Source organism: Talpa occidentalis, unplaced genomic scaffold (assembly GCF_014898055.3).
Source record: "Talpa occidentalis isolate TD23 unplaced genomic scaffold, MPIMG_talOcc4v2.1 talOcc4.13, whole genome shotgun sequence".
In the NCBI taxonomy this organism is placed as follows: domain Eukaryota; kingdom Metazoa; phylum Chordata; class Mammalia; order Eulipotyphla; family Talpidae; genus Talpa; species Talpa occidentalis.
The window spans coordinates 36,687,094-36,713,469 of NW_023601322.1; the positions used below are offsets into that span (position 1 = coordinate 36,687,094).

The window sequence follows — 26,376 nt, forward strand, 5'->3', positions numbered from 1 at the left end:
AATTGAAATTTTTTCTTAATCAAGTCTGCATATATGAAGAAAAGTAATACACTGGACAAGTTTTAGAATACTCTCAGGGTTTATGTAGAATTATGACTGCTTTCAACAATTACTGATACCTTTTTTCATAGAGAATCTTTGTCTAATGTATATTTGCTCATATAACAGACTGAAGATAGCCACAAGTTTTGACAGCATTCTCCAAACAGCATATAACTAAATTTAACGCCACAAATGAACTTATTTCCTTTATAACTTCACTAAGTAATTCCAAGGAATACAAGAAAACATTAAAAGTTCCCAGTGTTCACCCTAAGAATCAGGCAGTCTTCTTCAATTTTTTCTTCTCTCCTTCTTCCTTTTCTTTTTCTATTTCAGTTACTTGCAATTCAATTTCTTTGGCACTAAACATCTGAAAAGAAAAAAAATGTAAAAAGCAAGTTTCAATTATAGCAACCATTTGTAAATATAAAATGAAGTTACCTAATTATGTTTCATAAATTTGTAATTCTATTTAAAACTTACATTTCACAATTTCAAATACAGAGTAAAATGGTTTAAAAGGTTCAAAGGTAACATACTTTTAATTTTTTAAAAAAATAACTTATTTTCCCCTATGTGCACATGTTTCACATCCTCCACCAAATCACCTGCACTCTTAACCCATCTGTCTTCCTTCTCCACCCCTCTACCTTTGAAAACCATTAAGTTTTTTCACTGAGTTCAAGATTTATTTCTAATATACAAAAGCAACATACTTGGAATAATTATTTACAAATCACAATTCTGTCATTTTCATGATTATTATGCTAAAAAACAAAGTAGTGCAAAATATGACACCACATTACAAATCCAATATATGCATGATATTCTGAAAACACATTAATGCAAAGCTTATTCTATTCATGAGCAAATAACTCGTTACTAAACATACCTTACCACCGTCTACTGTGTGATTCTCTGATAGGGTCTGACTATTTTATCAGCTCACAGAATATCCAAAAAAGTAAAGATCACTTATACTGCTTTGCTTACAACCCATTCACAAAGCTGAAGCCAAAAGAGTTTTTATTTTGTTTAAATCAATTTTATTTATAATCGAAGATGGGATCAATTTGCTCAAGGTCATAGCATGAAAACAAATGAATCTGTTGGAACATAAACTCAGCTCAATCCAATTCCAAACCATGTGCTCTAGTAGCAATGCAATCTATCCTGAGATATTAATGTGGAATGCTAGTATAACTCTGCTGCCAGTATACATATCAGTCTACCATTCGTAAGTAAAAATACATGTGTAACTGGTGTGTGTGTGTCCATCTATCCACGTGCACATATCTGTCTGTGACAGAAGAGATAACTCTGGCCTTAGTGGTTATTTGTCCCTATGATATTGGCATGTCTGTCCTTGGGATCTTGGCAGCAGGGATGACAACACGACTCCCCTAACACTCTGTGCTCAGCACCATGGCTTTTCATGTGGGTTCATGTACAGGCAGACCCCACAACCCTGTACCATTCTCTTATAGACGCTCTGCTGCTCTCCTATCAAGTCCCCATCCACTGATTGACTAACAGAAGATGCGAATATGGTGTCAAAACAACAATGACTGGGCCTCTCCAGTGGCGCAGCGGTTGAGCGCTGGGTTGCAAAGCTGCCTGCAGCCTCTGCAGCACCGGTTCGATCCCCAGCCACCGGGTGAGGGTCCCACATGGTGCGCAGACCTCTACTGCCGCGCCCGCTGCTCCCCTCAGCAGTGTACTTTGGTCCTTCTGCCTGTTCTACTCCCTGCTCTGGTGAATTCTCTCACCCTCCCGCGCTTCTGACTGTACCCAGTGCTTGTATAAATAAATAAATAAATAAATCTTAAAAAAAAAAAAAAAAACCCAACAATGACTATCTTGACTTTGGAAGATGATAAGAGTAATTCCTTTCTCAGTGCTGCTAGAAATGAATCTGCACAGATAATATGCTACAGTAACCCCTAAAGGACTGACTCAATAGGGATTGCTACTTACAAGAACATATACTAAATGGAGTAGACCTATATAAATATATGTAATTCTCATAACATCTAAGTCTTCATAGAGGTGAAGGGAAAGGCAACAAAGCACATGCAAACCAGTGGATATTTTAGCCTATTGAAACAAAATACAGTTGTCATAGTGTCAGTGGATGTTTCAGGCTTATAATGAAGAATGACAGGTGTCCACAATATTTTAACTTTGTCAAAATACTTTATGCTACAGATATTCTTTTCTCTTCAATTAATGATGTACCTTTAAAGGTTGGTTTCTTCTTATGATAGCAAGTTCAATGTTTTTTCCACCAGACTGGACAACCTAATGTAAAACATTAGTAGTGTAGTTTTAGAATCACTTCAGTAAATTTCATGTTTTAAGTAGTTGGACAATGGGAAAAAAAGTGCTTTTCTGAATATGCTTTATTAGATCACTTACTTCTAGCAAAGCTCTTATTGCCAATTTTATAGCTTCACTGTCATTTGCTATAGCATCTTCTGTGTAATTCTTTTCTAGAAATTCTCGAACAGTTTTAGCACTTCGGCCTATTGCATTTGCCTTGAAAATTAAAAGATAATTATTTATATCATTGCAGTATGAATGAATTTATGGTTACTAAGTAGAGCTTAGATGCTTAGAGTTACCGACAGTATTTCTGAGTACAATTATTAAATGAAAATTATAGGCTTGGAAATTTAGCTAGCATTTCAGCAGTTCATTTGGATAATATTTAAACAATATGTAATGGCAGCATAACTTTTTTCACTCTTTTCTGATCAATGCTTCCATTATTTTAATGGCTCCCAAATCCTTGATAACCAGAAAAAATTTAAAGTTGAGACTGCAAAAGATATGGAAAGGAAAGGAAGCATCACTGTACAATATGATATAAAAGGGGAAAAAAAAAGAATGTAAACATGAAGAAAGCTAGTTACATGAACAGGACTTTCATTATTTTCTTAGAACTTACAAAAAAGTATGGTGATCATCTAATTATTGATTCATTATCTTCTTTGACTCTATTATGAGGGGCCTCTTCCGTTATGTTCCCCCCCTTTTTTTTGTTCTTTAGAAATTTTCATTTGATGCAGGAAAGAACCAAACTGATTTCCCTGACTGTATGGTTGCAGGCGGTATATGGAATGATCTTAAATCTAAATATTCAGATTAGTACTAACTAGTATTAGTACTAGTATTATGAGAATAATAATGATAATAGTAGTTCATAATAACAGATCACTTTTGTGCCAGGCACTATGCTAAACATATGACATGGATTATTTCATTTAACTATCACAAAAACAATTAAATAGGTTCTATTACTAACCCAAATCATAAAAGAAATGAAAAGGTTGGAAAGGTCAAAGTGAACTTTCACAACCTTAACATTATTGACATTTTGGGCTGGATAAGTCTTTGCTGTGGGGGGCTGTCCTGTGCACAGGATATAGGATGTTTAACACATCTCTCCCTCCCCATCCCAGATGTGACACCAAGACTATCTCCAGGCTGACTGACTGATTATACTGGACTCTTTTGTCATGGAAGGAACAGCAGCATACATTCAGTGGAAGGGAAACTTATCCTGAATGTAATTTTCCTTTCCCTGTGACAGAAGCTTCTGTTAGCTCTACTACCTATGGAGCTAATGAATGCATTCTTCACTGTCATGTATCCTACAAAACACTGCTGCTGACCAAGGAACTGACTGAGAGAAGGTGAGGGAAGGGCTTACACCCATGAGAGTCACTGAGCAAATTATGTCCTCTATCACCCTGAAGTAGTCAGTCTGGTAGAAATTTGGAAACTACAGAGGGCTCAGCTATAGGACTAGCTGGGTGATTATGAGGCCAGGTTTTGTTCTACAAGGTCCTATAAGTGCCCCCAAGCAGGAACCAGGAATTAATTTCCCCCAAAGTCACAAATCTAGGGGTCAGAGTTAAATCTCATTAGTACCTCTCATGGTCCACTTGTAAAGGTTTTCCTTTCCATCTCTACCGGATTCTATTAGTTTAAATGTTCTAATTCCTACATGGGAGGTAAGGAGGGGGATGTTTCTTCCAAGGAATGTAACAGTAATTTCACTGGACTAGAAGCTAAGACCTCTACTTGGCCATTTTGAACTTCTCATACCATAGAATTACCAGATGTAGAAGGAGTTATCGTAAGGATGGGATGGTTTATTATGATTTCTCGGAAAAATAAACTTACTACTACACAGTGGAAACAGGGAGAAGACGTTCTAGAACTGAAGAGATTTTCCTGGGGGTCTCTCATATTATTCCTAAGTAAAATGAAAAAAGTAAATGGAAAAGTTCTGTAACCCATTTAGGCAGGATCACAAATGGCCCAGAATCTTAAATAAAAAAAAAAAAAAAAAAAAGTCTGTGTAATGAGCCAGATAAAGAATCCCAACAAACCAAAGTGCTGGTAAGAGCTATTTCTATTCTCATTTTTGCAACAGGTCATGTAATCACAGTTTATATTTATAACTTACTATTTCTACTACCATTTCACATGTTATCTACATGCATCTTGTAAGTGTGCAACGTAGTATTGAAAAATCTTGTCAGCAAGCCACTATCATAGATGTGTCTGCAATTGCCACACTGTCCCATTTTATCAGGCTACTGATACAGGTTAGACTGATATGCAGAAGACCCTGAGTTCTAATCCCAGTTTTACTATTAACTAACGGTGGGAACTTAAAAAAACAAAAACCTCTGGCCTCAGTTACCAAATATGTAAAACTTAAAAGATTCAAACTATTTCTTGTGTAGATGCTTTAAAAAGTAGCACATTACTTCTTTCAACCGAAATCTTAGAAGAAAGTGCAATATGTAAAACAATATGGGGTGTACATGTTCACCTCCTCCCCACCACACCACACGGCCTTAAGACACAATGGTAAGGCACAGCTTCAGATCTAGAAAATCAGTAAAATTCCCCCAAATATAAAAATTCCATAAATTTCCTAACCAATGACATTAAAATAAAAATGTTTCTCTGTTTGATCCCCGGGACCAGCAAATTAGGATGGAAAATAATGTAAACTTTGAAAGTATTATGTGACATGAAGGATGATGATGCAATGATAAATGCAAACAGAAGATGGCAGACTTCAAAATATCTAGAGAAAAATTGAATGTAATAACTTGTTTTGCTTAGGGCATAGTTTTGAACGTCATGAAAAATCTTAGGACATACAAAAGATTTTTAATTGGCAGAAAAAATGTCTGCTATTTGATGCACATAATTATAGCTTCTGATTACCAATTAAAATATCCAGGAAGTTTAAAAGAAAATGTGTAGCTGACACAAGTATTCTGATCTTTGTGGCAAGAATATAAGCACGGTTTTACTGGCCTGTTCAACTGGCTTATTATAAAATCTTAGGAGTACAGGCAGCTAAACACAGACATAAACACCACGGCAATATTTTTCCATTAGTTTATTTGATTCTTAATAGTAGTAAGCAAACTCTATGAAATAATTTAATGCATGGGTATTTAATTTTTTAATAAAAAAATCACTGTGTTTCCCTATCCATTGGAAACTATCATGGTTTCTGATTAACTAAAGGATTACATGAAATTTGTACCATTATAAATATTTTAATACAACCTAGTTTTTTGGTCGTGTTCTGACAGTGAAAAAGCATTACAGTAAATACTATTAACTCAAGTTCTAAAATATATTAAATTGATGACTCACCTTCCAAGCATGGTAAGTACCAGAGGGGTCGGTCTGATATAATCTTGGGATACCATCATCATCAAAGCCTACAATTAAGGCAGAAATACCAAAAGGTCTTCGTCCATTGCTCTGAGTATATTTCTGAAAAATAAAATGTTGTCATAACTACTTTCTGTATGAGGTCACACAAAGGATAACATTACTTATCAAATAACAAATTCCATTAGTAAATAAAGTATTCTTGTCAAGATGATCTTCTTTATAGATTCTTTATATCTTTTTTCTGCCCCATCCCCTGCAATTCTGTATATCTTTAAAATCCTTTCCTAACCTTTTCTGTACTAACCTCAATCCATGATTAACATTTTTAAAAAGTTAATGTATAGTATCTGTAAAAATAAAATCAGGGGCCTACCTGGTGGTGCAAGGGGTTAAGATGCAGCACAATGAAGCTATCCACAGCCGCAGCAGCACCAGTTTGATCCCCAGCCAGCGAGCTGACCCACATGGCACAGCAGACCTCTCCTGTCTTGCCTGCACCCCTCAGCAGTGCATTTCAGTACATCTGCCTGTTCTGCTCCCCACTTTCTCTCGGGTGAATCCTCTCACCCACTCACCTCTTGCCTACACCCTAGCTCGTAAATGCATAGATAAGTAAATCTTTAAAAAAAAAAATAAAATCATACACTTGCATATATGCTCTTAACACTATTTTCTTTTTGCCTTATGTACATTTTGGTAATATAACTATCAATAGATTGTAATCTTTTTAATATAGCAGAGGATTGTGTATGTCACAACATTTTGGTTCTTAGTAAAGCTGATTTCAATCAGCTGTGTTTTGAAAGCAAGTCCTTGGTTTACTTTGAGGAACCCTGTAATTATAACTATCATTATCAAGTATTCCTTTTTGATACTATTATCAAGTATATTCTTTGGACTATATACTAAGTTGTTTCTACATAAAAACCCAACTAAGATATTTCTTTCAGGACCAAAACAAGACAACCTTTGTTTCTCTTGGGAAAAAAAAAAAAAAAGAAATAACGCATGCTATGCTTTTTCCTTGCAGACAATGGGGCTATAGAAACCAATTATGTTTCTTTTTACTTCAGTGCCAGGAACTTCCTGGATTTGTGCTCCAGGGAGTGGAATTCACACTAATTTTGAGACTGGTGCTCCTAGAAATTGTGCAAAGAGGCAGACCTGACAGAAAGCTCAGGATTACATGTAATGCTGTGGCTTGAAATAGATTAATACTGGCTTCCTTCTTGAATTTGTCCACGCATTACATCTCTTTTTAATTCTTAAAATTTATCACATGTATTTTTATGCATCACTTCAAATTCTGGATACAAATAGTTAAACTGCAACCATAACCTCTAAAGAATAGGGTTTATACCTTACTTCCCTCTGCATTTCCTAATGTTCTTTGTTTACACCAAGATAAGAGGTCTTTTTTCTTTATCTACTCGATTTGTCATTTTTTTTTAAATGAAAAAGAAATACATACAGAGATAATATAATTTGAAAGTACAAAAAGTATACAAAGTATACCTTTTGTCCCAGAGCTCCAGGCTCCTCCCCACTAGCAACCCCACTGCTACAGATTTACAATGTATACTTCTATAAATGTTCTATACATAGCCTTTATGTTTCTAGAAGGAAATCTAAAATGCACAGTTAGGAACCTTTTGTACATAATATGCTGCATCTTATTTATTTATTTTTTTTTGGTGGGTACCTTTTTAACGACTGGGGAAATCAAAGCAAATATAAAAGAAAAGTAGAATAGGAAGTTTTTGCCTCTCTTGCAACAAAATAGGGAACATCTTATAAATATGTACTTAAAACTTTAATATCTAGAATATGGAGTCTATAACAAAAATCTCTACATGGACAAATGGTAATAAAGTCCATGCCAGAAAGCAATATGCTTTAAATATATTAACTCATTTAATTCCTAATGCAACTCAACACTGAGAGGTATTATTTTAATGACTATTTTATAAATAAGAATATTGAGGCAAAAGAGGCTCAATAATTTGCCCAAGGCATTAATGAGGAACTAGAAAAGCCAAGATTCAAAACCCCAAATTCTGGCACTTGTGGACACATTCTTTAACCACTAGTATGTTTGCCAAAGGAAAGATAGTTTACACTGGAAGAAATGAAAATAGCAAACCATGTGGAAATTAATCAACCTTACTACTAACTATAAAATACAAATTAAAACAGCTATTATAGCACTATGTTATACTTATTTGCAAAATAAAAGAAAAATGAAAAACCCTATACTGATGATCCTTCAGGGATACATTTATGCATTGCTGGTTGCACAATAAAAATTGGTACAATCTTTTTAGGAAGCAATTTAGCTACATATAACAAGAGTCTTAAAACCAATTACAATTTCTAATCTAGTAATCCCATACCAAAAATTAATTTAACAGTATAATTCAAAAAAGAAAAAGAAAAGTTGTGACAAAGATAGAATAATGTTATTAAAGTAGCAAATTGACAGAAGTAATGAGAAAATGAAAGAAACTGGAAACAACCTAAATAATTAACAGATAGCAATTACAAACAGCATTATATAATTAGAATAAATGTGAAGACTATGTTGACATAAGAAAACAAAATGATAAATGAAAAAATACCTGAATACATTATAATTAACTTATGTCAAACTTTCTTATCTACATGTGAATTCAGTGGTCTTATTTAAAGCTGAGCACTGTGTTAGGTTTGTAGGTAGAATTGTGGGTATTCTTCAGTAAATGTGAATACATGGTCCCTATTATTACTTATCCGAAAGTGTAGAAATTCCCTTAAAAGTTTAGATTTACTGTTCTTTAAATATTAACGTAATTTCCACATCTGATATTGATAGAGATTTCTACAATAGTAATCAAGTCAATCATTCCACAGGAATAAGCGTGTGAGTATGAAGTAAGTGTGAGAAAGTACAAGGAATCCAACAGATTTAGTAGTCTGAATGATGGGAGAGATTACAGTATTCATAATAGGACTCATGATGGAAAAGGAGAAAACTTGGATTTATCTGTTAGGATTTTGACTTACCTGCTTTAAGGTTGCTATGAAGCGAGTTATGTATTCTACAGTGACTGGGTCCTCAACTGTAAGCTTATGACTCTGGCATTCCACACGGGCTCTGTTTATTACTACTCTAGCATCAGCAGTCAGTCCTAAGAAAGAAGTCAATACAGTACAAAAAAGAATGCCTTTTTCCTTGTTAAAAGGATTTTAACCACCAAGAAATCTTTCTTATAACATCCTTTTTCACAATATATGTCCATTATAAGGCATATGTGGAATATTAGTTCAACATTCTGATTTTCAAAATTTAATTTGATGCATTTTTATTTACTTTTAAAAGTAAATGGTTTTAAGAGTAAAGGTGAAATACCAATGTAAGTAATGTAAGTAAACTATTTCCCAAAAAACAAAAAGGTTCGAATTCACAGAAACTGGGCTGGTTATTAGGTTTTACCAAATGCATATTTTAAATCTCTGCATTTTAAAAAATTTTAAAAAATTCTTTGGGAGGAAAACATCAGTGGTCGACTATTCAGTGGTTGATGGGTCTATCCTGATTCCAAAACCAATTGCCTGAGTCATGAAGTTAGATTTCTTATGAAAACAATGAATATTCATTATCAAACATATATCCATTGAATTCAAAGTGCATTCAATATAGCTGTGACATCTCAGCTTTGGCTAAGATTAAAGATTTGCAAATTAAGAATCAAGAAAATAGGGCCTCCCCGGTGGCGCAGCGGTTGAGCGATGGGTTGCGAAGCCTCTGCAGCGCCAGTTCAATCCCCGGCTGCTCCCAGGCCACCGGAAGAGGGTCCCACATGGCGCGCAGACCTCTCCTGCGGCTGCTCCCCTCAGCAGTGTACCTCGGTCCTTCTGCCTGCTCTGCTCCCTGCTCTGGTTCTGGTGAATTCTCTTACCCTCCCGCGCTTCTCTCTGCACCCAGTGCTTGTATAAATAAATAAATAAATAAATAAATAAATAAATATTCAAAATAAATAAATAAATAAATAATTTTAAAAAAATGAAGAAAATACTTGGTCTTGCTTTTGCCATACCAAAACATGAATTCATTCATTCTCAATACTTTTATAAGAAAATAGTGTATTTCTATCAAATATAGCAAACTAACCCAAAATTTAAAGGGATGCAACTGTTGCTAACATTTCTATTGAAGACTTCTTTGGCGTTTGACCTCTTCATGGCCACTTTGTTGCTCTGTCCACTCTCAATATTATACTGCGTAAAAAACTAGTTCACAAAATCTTTGAAATAGCTATTTCTCATATAACCATCAATCTTTTGCAGTCACAAACTCTTGTTCTCCTCCAACACTGTTTCAAATTATGTTTCTACAAATCGGGAAGAATTGTTAGTCCCTGAAGATAGTTAATAGTAGTCAACAATGAATAAGCTGTCAGATTTTGCCACTGTTAGGAATCACTCTAACACTCATGGGTAGGGTGTGAATGATAATCAGATACTCAGTTACAGGAAGAGAAAGTGATTCAATTCTCTTTGCAAATGTTTCAGAGAGAAAGAAAGAGGAAAAGGTTGACTTAGTCTACCCTATTAAAAGCTTCATTCAATAAGAAAATTTGATTAGAAAGGAGATTTTAAGTATTTCCGCTTTACAAAATAAATGATCCTGATCTATGGAAATACAAACATATCATACTTAGAATAATATAACTGTTTTTAGGAGGGAAAATAGTGATAAATTTATCTAACCACATCATGTATGCATATTTATTTTTAAAGATAAGTAGCAGCAATTATATTAATCAATACTAAATAATTCAGAAAAGAACAATTTCTATTTAAAGATAACAGTGAAAACTGCAATTTCATTTTGTTTATAAATACATAATCTAGAGAAGAAAACAGTGCTTTTATTGTTATACCACAACTTTATATACTATCACAATGTAAAATTTCTATTAAATGGAATTTCTTTTGCTACATGAAATAATATTTTTTTTCAATTTTTGAAATTTCTCAGGGGTTGTTTTCCATATTGAAAGCACAATTTAAGAATATTAATAACAAAATGTGACTTTTTCAAATGTGCTGTATGTAATATTTCTGATATGTGCTCACTGTAAAATATTTCAAAAGAGGGAATAAAAGCTACCATACAATTCACAATTCATAAATAGGACCATATTATATATATTCTACTGTAACACACTAGTCTAAATATATGTTGTGGATCCTCTCCAGTGTCACTACATATAGATTCCATGACCTCCTTTTCTAACTGCCACTAGGTAATAATAATAATATCCCTCACAGTAGTAGTAGTGGGTTACACACCCATATGCCAAACATTGTTCTAAATGCTTTCATGTATTAACTCACTTAATTTTTGTAAACAAATCAATTTAAGTTGGATACTATTTTTTTTCTTTTTTACTTTTTTTTTTTAATATATATTTTTTACATCATTGTTCATTTTTAAACAATGTTTGCTTTCCTCCTCCCTTTCCTCAGGTATAGTCCCCATAGGATTTTCTTCACCAATGCACCATGCACCATCACCACAGTCCCCTGTGCTCCTTCCTCCTCCTCCCCTGCAGGATGTCTCTCTGATTTATAATTGTCTGTTTTTGTTTTGTTGTGTTTTGTATTGTTGTTATTTTTTTTACACTGATGTCTTATTTGGTTCCCCTCTATCCCCACTATAAGTGAAACCATCCAATATTTTTCTTTTTCCTTCTGGCTTAGTTCACTGAGCATAATTCCTTCTAGATCTATCCATGTTGCTGCAAATGGCATGAGTTTATCTTTTTTGATAGCTGAATAGTATTCCACTGTGTATATATACCACATCTTGATCCAGTCATCTATTTTTGGCCATTTGGGTTGTTTCCAGATTTTACCTATTATAAATAGTGCTGCAATAAACATAGGGGGTACAGGTTTTTTTTTGAATCAATGTTTTTGTGTCCTTTGGGTAGATCCCTAGGAGTGGAATTGCTGGGTCATATGGTAACTCCATTTTCAGTAGACTGAGGATCCTCCAGACAGCTTTCCATAATGGTTGGAACCAGTTTGCACTCTCACCAGCAAAGTAGGAGAATTCCCTTTTCACCACATCCTTGCCAACATTTGTTGTTGCTAGTTTTTTGATATGTGCCATTACGTTAGATATGATCACTAACCCCATGTCACAGATGATTAAAGTGAGGCAAGGAGCCACAAAGTTCCTTGCCCAAATTCACAGGTGTAGTGGACAATGGAGTCTGGTTTAGAACCCAGTTGGGATGGTTCCAGAATCTGTACTTTTAAGCTACCGCATAGACAGACCATGATTTATTTTACCAACTCCCCTCAGTTAGACATTTTAGGTATGACACAGTTACAAAATCAGTTAAAAGTGGGGGAGAATACTAGTAAATACTTATTTTACTCTGCTACAGTTATAAACATACTTAAATTATTATTATATCAAAGTCAGAAAGGTATGTGTGCCAGAAGTTAAAGCAGTCCATATCATATTAAGGTGATTCCTTTACAAATTTATTTTATTGTAGTAAAATATATATAACATAAATCTTGGAGAGTTTAAATACACAGTTCAGTGCAATTAAGTACCTTTTCACTGTAGGGAAATCAACACCATCCATTTCTAGGACCTTTTTATCTTCCCAAAAGGAAAGTGAACTTATTAAACAGTAACTTTGTTTTTCCTTCCACACTGTGGCAACTGCCATTCTACTTTCTGTCTCTATAAACTGGACTACTTTGGGCATTTCATGCGGAATCATACAGTAATTGAACTACTTAGTTCACTTGCCTACTGTCTTCAGGGTTCATTTATGTGATAATGGGTGTTAAAATTTCCTCCCTTTTTAAGGTACAATATTCCACTGTGTATATACACAAATTGGCTTATTTGTACCTTCTGACTATTGTGAATAATGTGTACACTTGGGGGGACAAATATCTGAGTTTTTCCAATTCTTTTGGATTATATACAGAAATAAAACTGCTGAATCATACGGTAATTTTATGAAATTTCCATACTAAAACTGGGTCGCTACATGCAAAAGAATGAAGCTTGACCACTACCTCATACCATGCACAAAAACCAACTCAAAATGGATTAAAGAACTAGACATAAGACCTGAAACCATAAAATACATAGAAGGAAATATAGGCGAAACACTCCATGATATGCACATCAAAGACATCTTTACAGACACATCACCCAAAGCAGTGATAGAGAAGGCAAAGATAAACAACTGGGACTACATCAAATTAAAGAGCTTCTGCATAGCAAAAGGGACAATAAAAAAAAAAAAAAAAGAGAAACCCCACCGACTGGGAGAACATTTTTGCACAAAACACTAATGATAAAGGACTGACCACAAAAATCTACAAAGAGCTGATGAGACGCAACAAAAACAAAGAAAATAATCCAGTCAAAAAATGGTCAAAGGGCTAAAAAGAAACTTCTCCAAAGAGGAAATGCAAATGGCCAACCAGGCATATATGAAAAAATGTTCAACATCACTTGCAATCAGTGAAATGCAAATCAAAACTACAATGAGATAGCATCTTACACCAGTGAGAATGGCACATATTAAAAAAAAACTAGCAACAACAAATGTTGGTGAGGTTGTGGAGAAAAAGGAACTCTCCTTCACTGTTGGGGGGAGTGCAAACTGGTCCAACCACTATGGAGAGCTGTCTGGAGATTTCTTGACCTACTAAACACAGAGCTTCCATATGATCCAGCAATTCCACTCCTAGGTATTTACCCAAAGGACACAGAAAATCAATTCCAAAGAGCACCTGCACCCCTATGTTTATAGCAGCACTATTTACAACAGCTAAGATTTGGAAACAACCCAAATGCCCAAAAATAGATGACTGGATCAAGAAGATGTGGTACATATACACCATGGAATATTATTCAGCATTCAAAAAAGATAAACACATGCAATTTGCAGCAACATGGATGGAGCTGGAAGGGATCATGCTCAGCGAAATAAGCCAGAAAGAAAAAGAAAAATAACGGGTGGTCTCACTCATAGCAGGAATCTAGAAAACTTAAATAAGGGACCAGGAAAAAGAATAACTATAAGAAAGTAAAAATCAAAATCAACAAACAACTATGAGCCAGAGACACTCTATGGGGGGTGGGGAAAGGAAGGCTTGGGGTCAAAATAAGGGGGTTGTAATTGTATGGGGAATATAAAAATAAAATTTAAATTAAAAAAAAGGAAAAAAAAGAAATTTCCATATTGTTTTCACAATGATATTATATCCAGAACGCACAAGCCCTCACATTTCTTCACATTCTTAGCAACATTCTTAGCTATTTCCTGTTTGTTTGATTAACAGTGATCCTAATGGGTGTGAAAAGGTATTTCATTAGGGTTTTGATTTGCATTTCCCTAATGATTAGTGAGTGAGTGCAACATGTATGTTTTGGCTATTTATATATCTTGTTTGGAGAAATATCTATCTATAACCATACTACCCTGAACACACCCAATTTTGTTTGATTTCCAAAACTGAGTAGGGCCTGGTTAATATGTGGATGGAAGAAATAGCTATTTAAGCTATTTGTTTGCTTTGTTGTTGTTGTTGTTGTGTTCTAGGCTTCTTTACGTATTCTGGCTGTAAGTCCCTTATCAAATATACAATTTTACAAATAATTTCTTCCATTCCACAGATTGCCTTTTTACTCTGTGTCCTTTGAAACATGACAGTTTTTAATTTTGAAGTATTGAATGGTCCTATTTACTTTTTCCTTTTTGCCTGTGCTTCTGGTGGTTAATTTCAAGAAATTATTAACAAATCTAATCTTATGAAGCTTTCCTCTATGTTTTCTTCTGAGAGTTTTAAACTTTTGGGTCTTATGTTTAGGTCCTTAGTCCATTTTGAGTTGATTTTTATATAGTGTGATCATTCCTTTGCATGTGAATATATGGTTTCTCTAACACCATTTGTTGGAGACTGTCTTTTCTCTACAAAAGGTCTTGGCACCCTTGTTAAAATTTATTTGATCATATAGGCAAGGATTATTTTGGGACTCTCTATTCTATTCCATTTGTCTAAATGTCTCTCTTCATGTTAGTACTACACTGTACTAACTGAAGCTTTGAGGTGCATTTTGAAATCAGGATTTCTTCTTTTCCAAAAGTGATTTGGCTATGTAGGACTCTGACATGTCATATGAACTTCAGGATGGATTTTCCTATTTCTGCAGAAAACATCACTGGGACTTTGTTGCACTGAATTGCATTGAATTTGTTGACTGCTTTGGGTAAAAATGATATTTTAACAATATTAAGTCTCCTAATTCATGAACAGGGGATGTCTTTCCACTTATTTGTGCCTTTTAAAATTTCTTTGGGCAATGTTTTGTATTTTCAGTGTGCAAGTCTTTTTACTTCTTGGTTAAGTTTGCGCCTAAGTATTTTATTCTTTTTGATGTTATTCTAAATAGAATTGTTTCTCTTAATTTCCTCTTCAGGCTGTTCACTGTTAGTGTACAGAAATGCATTACCAAATATTAATTATGATCACCACTGAAAGTCTATTTTATATTTACTGCCTTACAGTTGGCCCTTTACTAATTTTACCTGCCTCCCCATCCCAACAGTCCTCACTGCTGGTAACCAAAATTCTGTAGTCAGAATCTAAGGGTTTGCTTTTGTTTTATGTTTTGTTTGCTTTGTGATTTTATTTTTCACATGAGTAAAGTTACATGGTATTTTTCTGTCACCATTCATCTTGTTCCAAATGGCAAGATTTTATCTTTTTTATAGCTGAGGAGTAGTCCCCTCTTCTACTTAACTGCTCTGGCAATGAACTCCATCACTATGTTAAACAAAGGTGGCAAAAGTGGGCCTCTTTTGTGTCATTTCTGATCTCAGAGAAAAAGCTTTCAGTCTATCATTATTGAGTGTGAAGTCCACTGTGGGATTTTGATATAAAATCTCTATTACGTTGAGGTAATTTCCTAGTTTGTTGAATGATTTTATCATAAAAGGGTATTGGATTTTGTCAAAGACTTCCTGAATCAACTGAAATGTAGTTTTTCTTTTTCATGTGGTATAGTACATTGATTGATTTCATATGTTGAGTCATACTTGTACTCCAGGTACAAATTTCACTGGGTCATGGTATATAACCCTTTTCATAGCTGCTGAATTTGGAATACTTACATTTTGTTTGGGTATTTTTTACATTAATATTTATAAGGGATACTGGTTTGCAATTTGCTTTTCCTGTAGTGTCTTTGTCAAAGTAATTCTGGCTTGATAGAATAAATCTACAAGTGTCCCTCTTCAAGTTTTTGGAAGAGTTTGAGAAGGACTGGTATTAATTCTTCTTCAAACATTTGGTAGAATTTTCCAGGCAAAATGTCTGGCCCTAGACTTCGCTAGGTCAGTTAGGTTGCTGAACTGAAATCTACCTTCTTTATTAATGTAAGTGTTTAAACTGTAATTTTTCCATTTAGCATGTCTTTTGCTATATCCCATAAGTTTTATATGTTGTGTTTTCATTTTCATTCGTGTCAAGATATTTTCTAATTTCTCATGCAATTTCCTCTTTGACCCAATAGGTTTTCAGGAATAATGTTAAATAACCACATATTTGAGTACCTTCCAGGTATCCTTCTTCTTTTGTTTTTTTTTTAATTGATTTCTTTTGTACATTTTAATTGGAAATAATACTCTGAATGATTTTAACCTTTTAAAATTTGATAAGGCTTGTTTTTGGCAAGATGATTCCTTTTTAAGACACTAAGATAAAAAAGATAGCTTTTGCTTAATAGGTTTTTAAACTTCAGTATAAAATCCTGGTGTGAAAAAACAAAATCAGAAAATGAGCCAAAAAAAAAGAAAAAAGAAACAAAAGACAAGAATTATGTATCTTGGGCCTCCCCTGTGGCGCAGCGGTTGAGCGCTGGGTTGCGAAGCTGCCCGCGGCCTCTGCGGCACCGGTTCAATCCCCGGCTGCTCCCTGGCCACCAGAGGAGGGTCCCACATGGCGCGCAGACCTCTCCTGCCGCCCACTGCTCCCCTCAGCAGTGTACTTCGGTCCTTCTGCCTGCTCTGCTCCCCCCTCTGGCTCTGGTGAATTCTCTCAACCTCCCGCGCTTCTGACTGTACCCAGTGCTTGTAAAAACAAACAAACAAATAAATAAATAAATAAAACATGCCTCTTAAAAAAAAAAAAAAAAAATTATGTATCTTGTTTGTTATAGAGGCAACTAAATTCATGGTAAGTTCAACATCACTAGCCATGAAGAAAATGCAAATGAATCTACAAGGAGCTATTGATACAACCTATAGTGCCAAAAATAAAAAATAGTAACAATAGTTAGTACTGCTGAGGATGCAAAGAAAATAAATTATTGCTAGTGGGAATATAAACTACTACAAACACTGGAAAACAATTTGGCTATTTTTTAATAAAACTTAAGTATACATTATCATATAATCCCGTGATTATATACCTGAGCATTTACCCTTAAGAAATGAAAACTTGTGTTCACATAAAAACCTGTACACCAATGTTCATATCAGCTTTTATAATATGGAAAAATTGGAAATAATGAAATGACCTTCGTGGGTGAGTTGTTAACAAAGTTGGTACAACTACATCAGAATACTATTTGGCAATAAAAAGCAATGGACTATTATTATATGCAGTAACTTGGATGAACTGCAAAAGGAATTATACTGAATGAGAAAAGCCATAATTCTATCCATAGAAATTTCTCAAATGACAAAATTATTGAGAGGGAGAATACATGAGTGGTTGCTAGAGGTTAGAGAGAGGAGAAGGAATATCATGAAGGTACTTTATGGCAATGGAAGAGTTGCGAATCCTAAGTGTGGTAATGGCTATATGAATCTACGCAAGTGATAAATCTAATACTACACACACAGACACTAGCATGTGCACACATGCAGCTAAGTGTCTGCAAAACTGGTGAATGTGAGCTTGTAACACTTTCAATTTACTGGTTTTTGAAATGTTACCAAGGGTGGACACTGGATATAAGGTAAAGGGGACTTACCTGTGTTTTTCTGTAACTTCCTGAGTAACTACAATTATTTCAAAATAAAAAGTTTAAAAAGAAAAGTTACATAAAGTTTTTTTTTTTTTTTTTTTTTATAGAGGCATGTTTTATTTATTTATTTATTTGTTTGTTTGTTTGTTTTTGTTTTATACATGCACTGGGTACAGTCAGAAGCGTGGGAGGGTGAGAGAATCCACCAGAGCCAGAGCGGGGAGCAGAGCAGGCAGAAGGACCGAAGTACACTGCTGAGGGGAGCAGCGGGCGGCAGGAGAGGTCTGCGCGCCATGTGGGACCCTCCTCTGGTGGCTGGGGAGCAGCCGGGGATCGAACCGGCGCCGCAGAGGCCGCGGGCAGCTTCGCAACCCAGCGCTCAACCGCTGCGCCACCGGGGAGGCCCCATAAAGTTATAATTGAGGTTATATAAGATGTATCTTTTAACATTTCTGTCTTATCAAAGCTCATTATCAGAAATTCTAGTAGCTGTGATTTTCCATAAAGGACAGGGCATATTTTTGTGTTTAATAAAAAGTAGAGTATAACTCCATGCTGTATAGATGTAGCACAATAGCTCTAGTGGGGCCTTTGTTTTATTATTACCATATTACACTGAGATACTCCACAGCGTCAATAGTACCTGCAAAAGCCATGCAGACATGGTCATCAAGGGCACAAATTTTCCTCACAGTTCTTTCATCTTGAAGCTTGGCAACAGATTTTTTTTCTACTCCAAGCACTACTATATTGGTACCTCGAATTCCAACCTGTCAAGTCATTAAAAATAATCATTTGTCAGTTTTAACATTAAAAATCAAGTTATTGTAAAGCATGATTTAAAAGACACTTATCTTTAAACATTCAATAAAAAGGAGAAAAGGAGAATTCTAATTCATCTCACATTATAAAATAAGAAAGTAAGTATTCAAAATAAGCTTAAAAAGGAATGAAAATATTTAAGGGGAGAAATAAGGAAAACAGAAGTTAATGATTGGGGGGAAACAAAAAATTATAATACTGAGATGTTTTTGAAAAGAAATAATTAAAAGAGATGTTTCACAATTAATCTTGGCCAAGAGGGGGAAAGAGTAAAAAACACATATACAAGTGTGAAAAAGTAGGCATTTAACAATTATAACCCTAAATTAAGAAATCTGTACACCTGAATGAAAATGATGACTAGAAAAAACTTCCTAGACTGACTAAAATAAAGACAGAAAGCTCATCTTACTAACAAATATGGGATAATATCAGAAAAGAACTCTCCTCAAAAATAGATGTCAGGCCTAGAAGATTAATGGATAAATTCTTTCTCATTTTCTGATGTGAATAATTCCTATACTATTTATTCTATGCTACAAGTCAAAGTGGAAATGTTCCTAACTCTTCTTAAGAAAGCTATGTTAACAATATTAAATCTGGCAAATGTAACACTCTCTATAAATAAAGAAAAGTACTAAAGGATTCTACTTAAAGCTAATGCCCAAAATTCAAAACAACATATTCAAAACAGAATCCAGAGTTCCAGAAAAATATGTAAAATGCATAAATAAGTACAGTTCATTCCAGGAATTTTAGAAGTGTCAATAAAAGTAAATCTTTGAAAATATAAATGTTACAAAGGTTAATGGAGATCTCTTATTTGTCCTATGAACAAATGCACTTCAATTGTTCTTGGAGAAATACTGTCTTTAGGTGGGGCTGTAATGTAATCCAGAGTAGCTAAACAATAAATTCTTAAAGTTTTATTGGAAGTGTTTGGAAAATTGTATAATTATTTATCACTGGGAACCTTGAGGCTAGGGATATTTACAAACTACCATTTAGAGAAGTTTTGTCTTGAGAGTAAAATATGGAAAGGAAGCATGAGATGAAGAGAGGCACAGACCAGTTTTGCTGATATCACTTAAGAACCTAGCAGTCACACAGCTGAGCCTAAAAGCAAGATTTAACCCTTGTTCCCTCTGGATACTTGATTCACTTCTTAAAAAAACTACAGAACAGGGCCTCCCTGGTGGTGCAAGGGGTTAAGCAACGCAGCCTCTGCAGCACAAGTTCGATCCTCAACTGGTCAGGGAGCAACCCACATGGCACAGCAGACCTCTCCTGACTTGCCCGTTGCTCCCCTCAGCTGTGTACTTCGTTCAATCTGCCTTTTCTGTTCCCCACGGTCTCTGGTGAATCTTCTCACCTCCCCACATCTCTCGCCTGTACCCCAGTGCTTGTATGCATAAATAAATAAATCTTTTAAAAAAAACAAACTATAGAACAGATACATTTTTCCCCCTCAAATTAGTCTGAGTTGGATTTCTAAGGCTTGCAACTAAAACATCCTAACTGAAATAAATAAATAATAAGAACAAAAAGTTAAAGATAAAAGCTTATTAAAAGTATCACAAACTGAGAGCCAAAATCATCTCAGAGAAGGAAACACCATTCTACTTAACTGTTCAAGTCAAAACCAAGGTTGTCATACATTTTAGCTCCTCCTCCCACATCATCTATTTCCAGTCAATTACCAAGCTATTGTCCAGTCTATCAGTAAAAGCTATTAACTTCTATCACCACTCCAGTTGAAATAACCATCACTTCTTGCCTCGATGCACACTCTACATAGCCTACTAGGTTTTCCAGTTTCTGCTCTTGCTCCCCACCTTTCCATGCCCTAACTCCCAACATATACCTAGTCTCCACCACGCAGCCCAGGTGATCAGATAATAATATCAGTTGGGCTAGATATTCTCCAGTTGAGTATCTTTCCACTGTACTTAGAAACTTTTTTCAAACTGCTTTGTCTTGCCTATCAAGTTAGGCGTGCTCTAGACCTATTTCACCAACAGTAAGTTCACTGCTTACCAACCATAAGATCCACTGTCTTCTTTCAAGATTTTCTCAAATTTAATTGTTTCCCTCCTCTTGTTACAGCGCAACCCCGATATAAAACTGGTTGCCTGACTGTTGGTCCTCACCCAGGTGCTTAAAGGGGACTTAAACTGCAGGCACCACAAAAGGTTAGTCAAAGGTTTATTTACAAGGAAAGGGGAAATGAGGACATGAATAACTCAGGGAGAAAAAGAGGGAGACAAGTTCATAAATGAATCCTACCCATTCTGCTGACCTGGAATTCCAATGATCCGCTGAGACCAAGCACTGCCTGGCCAAGAGAGCGAGCCAAGAGAGAGAGGCCCTCTCACATGGCTGGTTATAAACACAAACAGAAAAAACGGCTGCTTAACTGTGCCCTTAGGTCCTTGCAACCTCCCTTTGGGGATCATGGGATTTGTAATTCCCGGTGTCTTGATGGAGTGGGGGTGGAGTCCACAAAGTCTATATGGAGTTTGCTCAGGACATCCTTTCCCCCTGACACTCTTAGCCTTTACATGTGGTATACCCTCTACCTGGAATGCTTTTATTTCAGGTCTCTCTTAAATCTTACCTAAATTCATCCTTCCCTATTCGCTGAACAACTTGTTCTATTCTTGAAACCAACATTTACAATGATGTATGCATTCATATACCTATATCTCTAAATAATAAGTTGTACAAGAGTAAGGAAACTACTAGACAAATCTAGAAAGTGGGACACTCTACCAAACAACCTAGTTCTTGAAGAAATTTAAGGCATTAAAAAAAAGGGGGAAGAAAGCTGTCCAACCATAAGATAGAGATACCTAACAGCTTAGTGTAATACATGGACTTTAGATGCAGAGTCAAATAAAAGAACTATAAAAAGATTTTATGAGCAATAAGGAAAATTAGAATATAGGCTATTATAAAATATTAAGAAGTTTTTGCTAATTTCATTAGGAGTGATAAGAGTTTCACAAACTTCCTTATTTTTTAGAGCTCCATACTGAAATATTACAGGTGAAATATTATGGTATCTGAGATTTATTTTAAAATACTCTGTTGAAAAATGAATTTTAGCCTATATTTCATACTATATACAAAAATTAAATCAAAATGAAATATTGACTTAAATGTAAGACATTAAACTTTTTGGAAAACACAGGAAAAAATATGGGGGTTTGGCAAAGAATTCTTGACAAGGCACCAAAAAGAATGAACCATAAGAAAAAGTGTTATATTAAACCTCATCAAAATTAAAAACTTTTGCTCTATAAAAGTCCATGTGAGGAGGATGAAAAGACAAGGCAGAAACTGAGAGAAACATCACAAATTGCACATTGGATAAAGAACTAGAATCTAGACTAAACAAAGAACTGCCAAGCTCAATAGTAAAAGAATCAATCCAGGGCCTCCCTGGTGGCCTAGGGGTTAAGTCTCAGCACTACCACCACAAAATGGTAAGCTGACCTCTCCTGTCTCTCCCGGTGCTCCCCTCAGCAGTGTATTTCAGTAGATCCGCCAGTTCTGCTCCCTGCTCTGTTTTGGTGAATCCTCTCACCCCCTGCACCTATGGCCTATTCCCCAGTTCTTGTATGCATAAATAAATAAATAAATAAATAAAAATCTTTTTTAAAAAAAGAGGTGGGTAGGGTATGTTATATAAGAGCAACACGAGTGATCCTTGTGAAGTTGGAAGAATCTTGGCTGTGGATATACGAATATATATTTGCAACAAAATTTGAGAGAACTTAATATGTACATAAATGAATGAAAATGAAAATGCGAAAATCTGAAAAAACAAGGTGGCTTCAACCCTGTGAAGCAGGTGTGACTTTGATGCATATTTTACCGTTAAAGAAACTGAAGCTTACAGAAATCAATTGGTTTACATGATACATACCTGGTTTCCACATTTCTGATAATGAAAGCTAGTTTATATACAAGTATTTACATAACAAGCTCCATGGCACAATGCAAAGAGCAGAGTCTTTGGAACCAGAAAAATTTAAGTGTCAACATAAGCACCATCACTTTCTGATTGGGCGCCTTCAGCAAGCTATGAAAGCTTCTGAATCACAGTTTCCACATATAAAAAAAAGGGATTAAATATTGTCCTTGATAATGTACATAAAATATTTGGTACAAAGTAAGTATCACCTAAATGTTAGTTTACTTCCTCCACAGTATATAATGTGGTAGAAATACAAAAGGTATTACATCATGTAGATTCTTAAAGATCTTACTAGCCAGGTGGTGTGAGAAGACTATGAAATATACCTAAAATTCAAAAGAATATGAGATGAAATAGTAAATACTGTAGAATGTTCTGTAATACAGCTTATACATTCAGAAGGATAAGATCCTTGATGACGAGAGTGGATCAGAGAAGACTTCAGGAAGGAGGAGAGATGTATGGAGATTCTTAGAGGGTAAATGAGATGGAGAGTGGCAGAAAGCAATGTATTCTCCTCTCTTCACTGACAAGGGCAGAGCTTATATGAGAGAAGCCATGAAGCTGCCTCCGTAGTTAGAGAGAATGGATAAGATTATGGAAGAGTCTCATGGCTGGGTCAGGGAGTTGAGATTTGATAAGGTAGTAAATGCAGGGCTAATAATAATTTGAGGTCAGGGAAAGAACAGAATAAAGACTAATAATCTTATCTTTTTCATGGGAATACTGTAATGGATTAACTTTTTTTCCCTAAGAAGAGAGGTAATTACTTCTCCAAAAGGTTATTCAAACACATTTTTCATTTACAGGAAAGGAAACAGGCCTCATCCTCATTTCATGCTGCAAGATAATCATCAACAAGGAAGTAGAATCCAAAGCTGCTAACTGTGATCCATATAATTTTTTGTATTACTAAATATTATATCCACATACTGGTCAGAATGACCACCTTGGTATATTTATAAGTAATCATATCAACTATCATTTACAGACAATATTTTGTAAAATTTTAATAAACAAATGACTATAAACTTTACCACATGTAAAAGTTCACAGCGCCATAGGACCCACAAGGAAACACAATGAATAACTTCATACAAAGATGCAAATTATAATTTCAGAATCCTGAGACAAAATTGTCTCATCCTTCCAATGTATCTTTAAAAATGCCCACTATAGGTACTTTTATATCCTTACCCTTTTATTGCTCATTACAAAGGAGCTATCAATCAGTTCTATAGCATCCTTAAAACATTTAAAATGAGCCAATGTGGTTTCTTATTATACCCCCGTCTTCTTCCATTGCTCCCTTTATTTTAGGCTCTAAAATGTGGGCATTATTTTCTAACCATATGCTTCATGCCATGCTGGGGATTATATAACTTTTTGTTTTTATCAAAATGATACCCTTTTGGTTTAAGTTACATCAGGCTTGTCTTAAATTTACAATTCTAAAAAAATTACTTACAAAACAGAAGCAAAACTAATGGGCCCAATTAAATAGAAAAATACTTTCAAAATGATAAGATTCCTTCCAGTGTTTTTTTTTTAACACTTTACATTTGATAGATTTAAAATAAAAGTGAATTATTTCCCTCCATAACTAAGTTGGTATGAAAAGTGAGAAAAATAGATTCTGCTAGACTTACCAATCCTCATCACTAGAGTCTCAATTGACAAAATAAACAATAAACATGCTCATTGGCTCCTTTTGAATTCAGAGGCTAGGACTTGGAAGGCTTAAGGTAATACATCTTTGTTCACCAGGGCTCTTTTTTCCTTTTAAATTTTTATAAATCACTAAGGTTATTAAATATAATTAGAACTTGGCAGGAACCCTACTACCAAGTATTTAAAAGTTTTGCAGAAATGTGGCTAGGTAAACTTAAAGCAAGGTATAACATCTAAAAAAAATTCCAGTATTATTTCTATTTTTTTTAATTTTTTTTTTAAAGATTTATTTATTTATGCATATAAGAACTGAGGTACAGGCCAGATGCGCAGGGGGTGAGAGGATGGACCGGAGACAGAGTGGGGAACAGAACACGTGGACAGACTGAAGTATACTGCTGAGGGGAGCAGCAGGCGAGACAGGAGAGGTCTGCGGTGCCATGTGGGTTTCTCCCTGGCCGGCCGGGGATCGAACTCCTGCTGCAGAGGCTGCGGACTGCTTCATAGTGCGGTGTTTAACCCCTTGCGCCACCAGGGAGGCCCCAGTATTGTTTTTAAAGACAAATTTTAAAAGTGGAGATTCTTGGAGCTGAGAGCCTCTAAAAGGCTGTCAATTTTGCAGGTGCAAATTTTAGGACAATTACTGTGCACAGGTCAAAGTCTTCAAGTGATTCAGTGTTTTTAACTGTTTCCTCACCAACAAGGATTTAATTTCCCACTGATTTAATCCATATTTCTGGGGCAGGGATTATCGATTTTTATTACGTTTTATTAAACAATCGCTCCCTACATGAAGGAATTATTACTTGTCCACCTATATGGATGCTCCTCAGGAAATGGGCGATGAGCATTTAGGTGGACTGTTAAAGACTGGAAGAGTTTTCTTCCCCGTTTGCCAGGCACAGCATTAATATTTCTTCAAGGCTACAACACACACACACACACACACACACGCACACATTTTGTTTCTGTAGGTATTGTTAAACAGAGGAAATGATACAAGAGAAAGCTATGAAAATCTACCCATTTTCACTATGCCAATTTCAGCCCAAATTTCAGAAAAAGGAGCTTGCTCAGCACAAGGGATAGCCTATTTTTCACAAGTGGGAGAGGCTCTTTCCTGATGCCCCACAAGTTGATGTCGTCTGGTGAGTGACCAAGGCCTGCCACTGCGCAGGAGGCGGGGCAGTGATCAAAAAATTGCTTGCTTACCGCAGTCGAGCCTTTCTTCACTGCTTCCTGGGCATATTCCACTTGGAAAAGGTGTCCATCTGGGGAGAAGACAGTGATTGCCCGGTCATACCTGGACGCCATCGTGCAGGGCTACAACGACACGGGCTGGGTATCCCAGGCTACCGCAGCTCAGCACGTGCTACCCGGAAATGCTTGCGCATGCGCCTGCCCAGAAGGGCTCCCCCACGTGGCTTACGAGGCTGCGGGAGGCTCCAGCTCACCCTACAGGGCTAGCACCTGGAGGAAATTCTTGTGCCAGCGGGTCCAGCTGCAGGTCTGGAATCCCTTTTCCTGCCTTCGGAGCGGGAGGCTGTGCTGCAGGCTGTCAGAGTACCAATCCACCCTTAGTCCCTGCCTCATATATTCCAGTTTGCACACTGACCACATGGTATCTGGTCACTCTGGTTATAAAAAAGACATCAAAAATTAGGGCTTAGTGCCTCCCCGGTGGCGCAGCGGTTGAGCGCTGGGTTGCGAAGCTGTCCGCCAGCCTCTGCAGCGCCGGTTCGATCCCCGGCTGCTCCCGGTCACCGTGTGAGGGTCCCACATGGCGCGCAGACCTCTCCTGCCGCCCGCTCCCCTCAGCAGTGTACTTCGGTCCTTCTGCCTGCTCTGCTCCCCGCTCTGGCTCTGGTGAATTCTCTCACCCTCCTGCGCTTCTGACTGTACCCAGTGCTTGTATAAATAAATAAAAATAAATCTTTAAAAAAAATTAAAAAAAAAATTAGGGCTTAATGGTGAGAACTTGAAAGATAGGAAACTTTTGCTTTTGCAAACTTGTTCAAGAATCAACTTTCTTTTTGGCTTTAAATTCTAAATTTGTCTCTTTTATGTCATTTTAATTCTA

General features: G+C 35.8%; 1 protein-coding gene across 2 annotated transcripts; it reads right to left on the reverse strand.

Annotated features, from left to right (window-relative positions):
* Window positions 1-25,674, reverse strand: PSMA8 (proteasome 20S subunit alpha 8). Of its 2 annotated transcripts, XM_037509723.1 has the most exons (7): window positions 25,509-25,674; window positions 18,465-18,591; window positions 8,803-8,927; window positions 5,737-5,859; window positions 2,461-2,580; window positions 2,281-2,343; window positions 1-412 (listed from the first exon to the last, which is right to left on the reverse strand). In XM_037509723.1, the coding sequence occupies exons 1-7, from the start codon at window positions 25,608-25,610 to the stop codon at window positions 320-322; spliced, it is 753 nt and encodes a 250-aa protein (XP_037365620.1). In that variant the 5' UTR covers window positions 25,611-25,674; the 3' UTR covers window positions 1-319. The 2 variants fall into 2 exon arrangements, with proteins under 2 accessions (XP_037365620.1, XP_054550097.1); XM_054694122.1 differs by lacking the exon at window positions 2,281-2,343.
* Window positions 25,675-26,376: the final 702 nt, after the last annotated feature.

Excerpts from the sequence above, each read along its gene's own strand:
- PSMA8 (XM_037509723.1), bottom strand. The coding sequence starts at position 25,610 with ATGGCGTCCAGGTATGACCGGGCAATCACTGTCTTCTCCCCAGATGGA. Across the intron at positions 18,592-25,508 it reads TGAAGAAAGGCTCGACTGCG|GTTGGAATTCGAGGTACCAA; the intron begins GTAAGCAAGCAA and ends ATGACTTGACAG. Across the intron at positions 2,581-5,736 it reads GTACTTACCATGCTTGGAAG|GCAAATGCAATAGGCCGAAG; the intron begins GTGAGTCATCAA and ends TTAATTTTCAAG.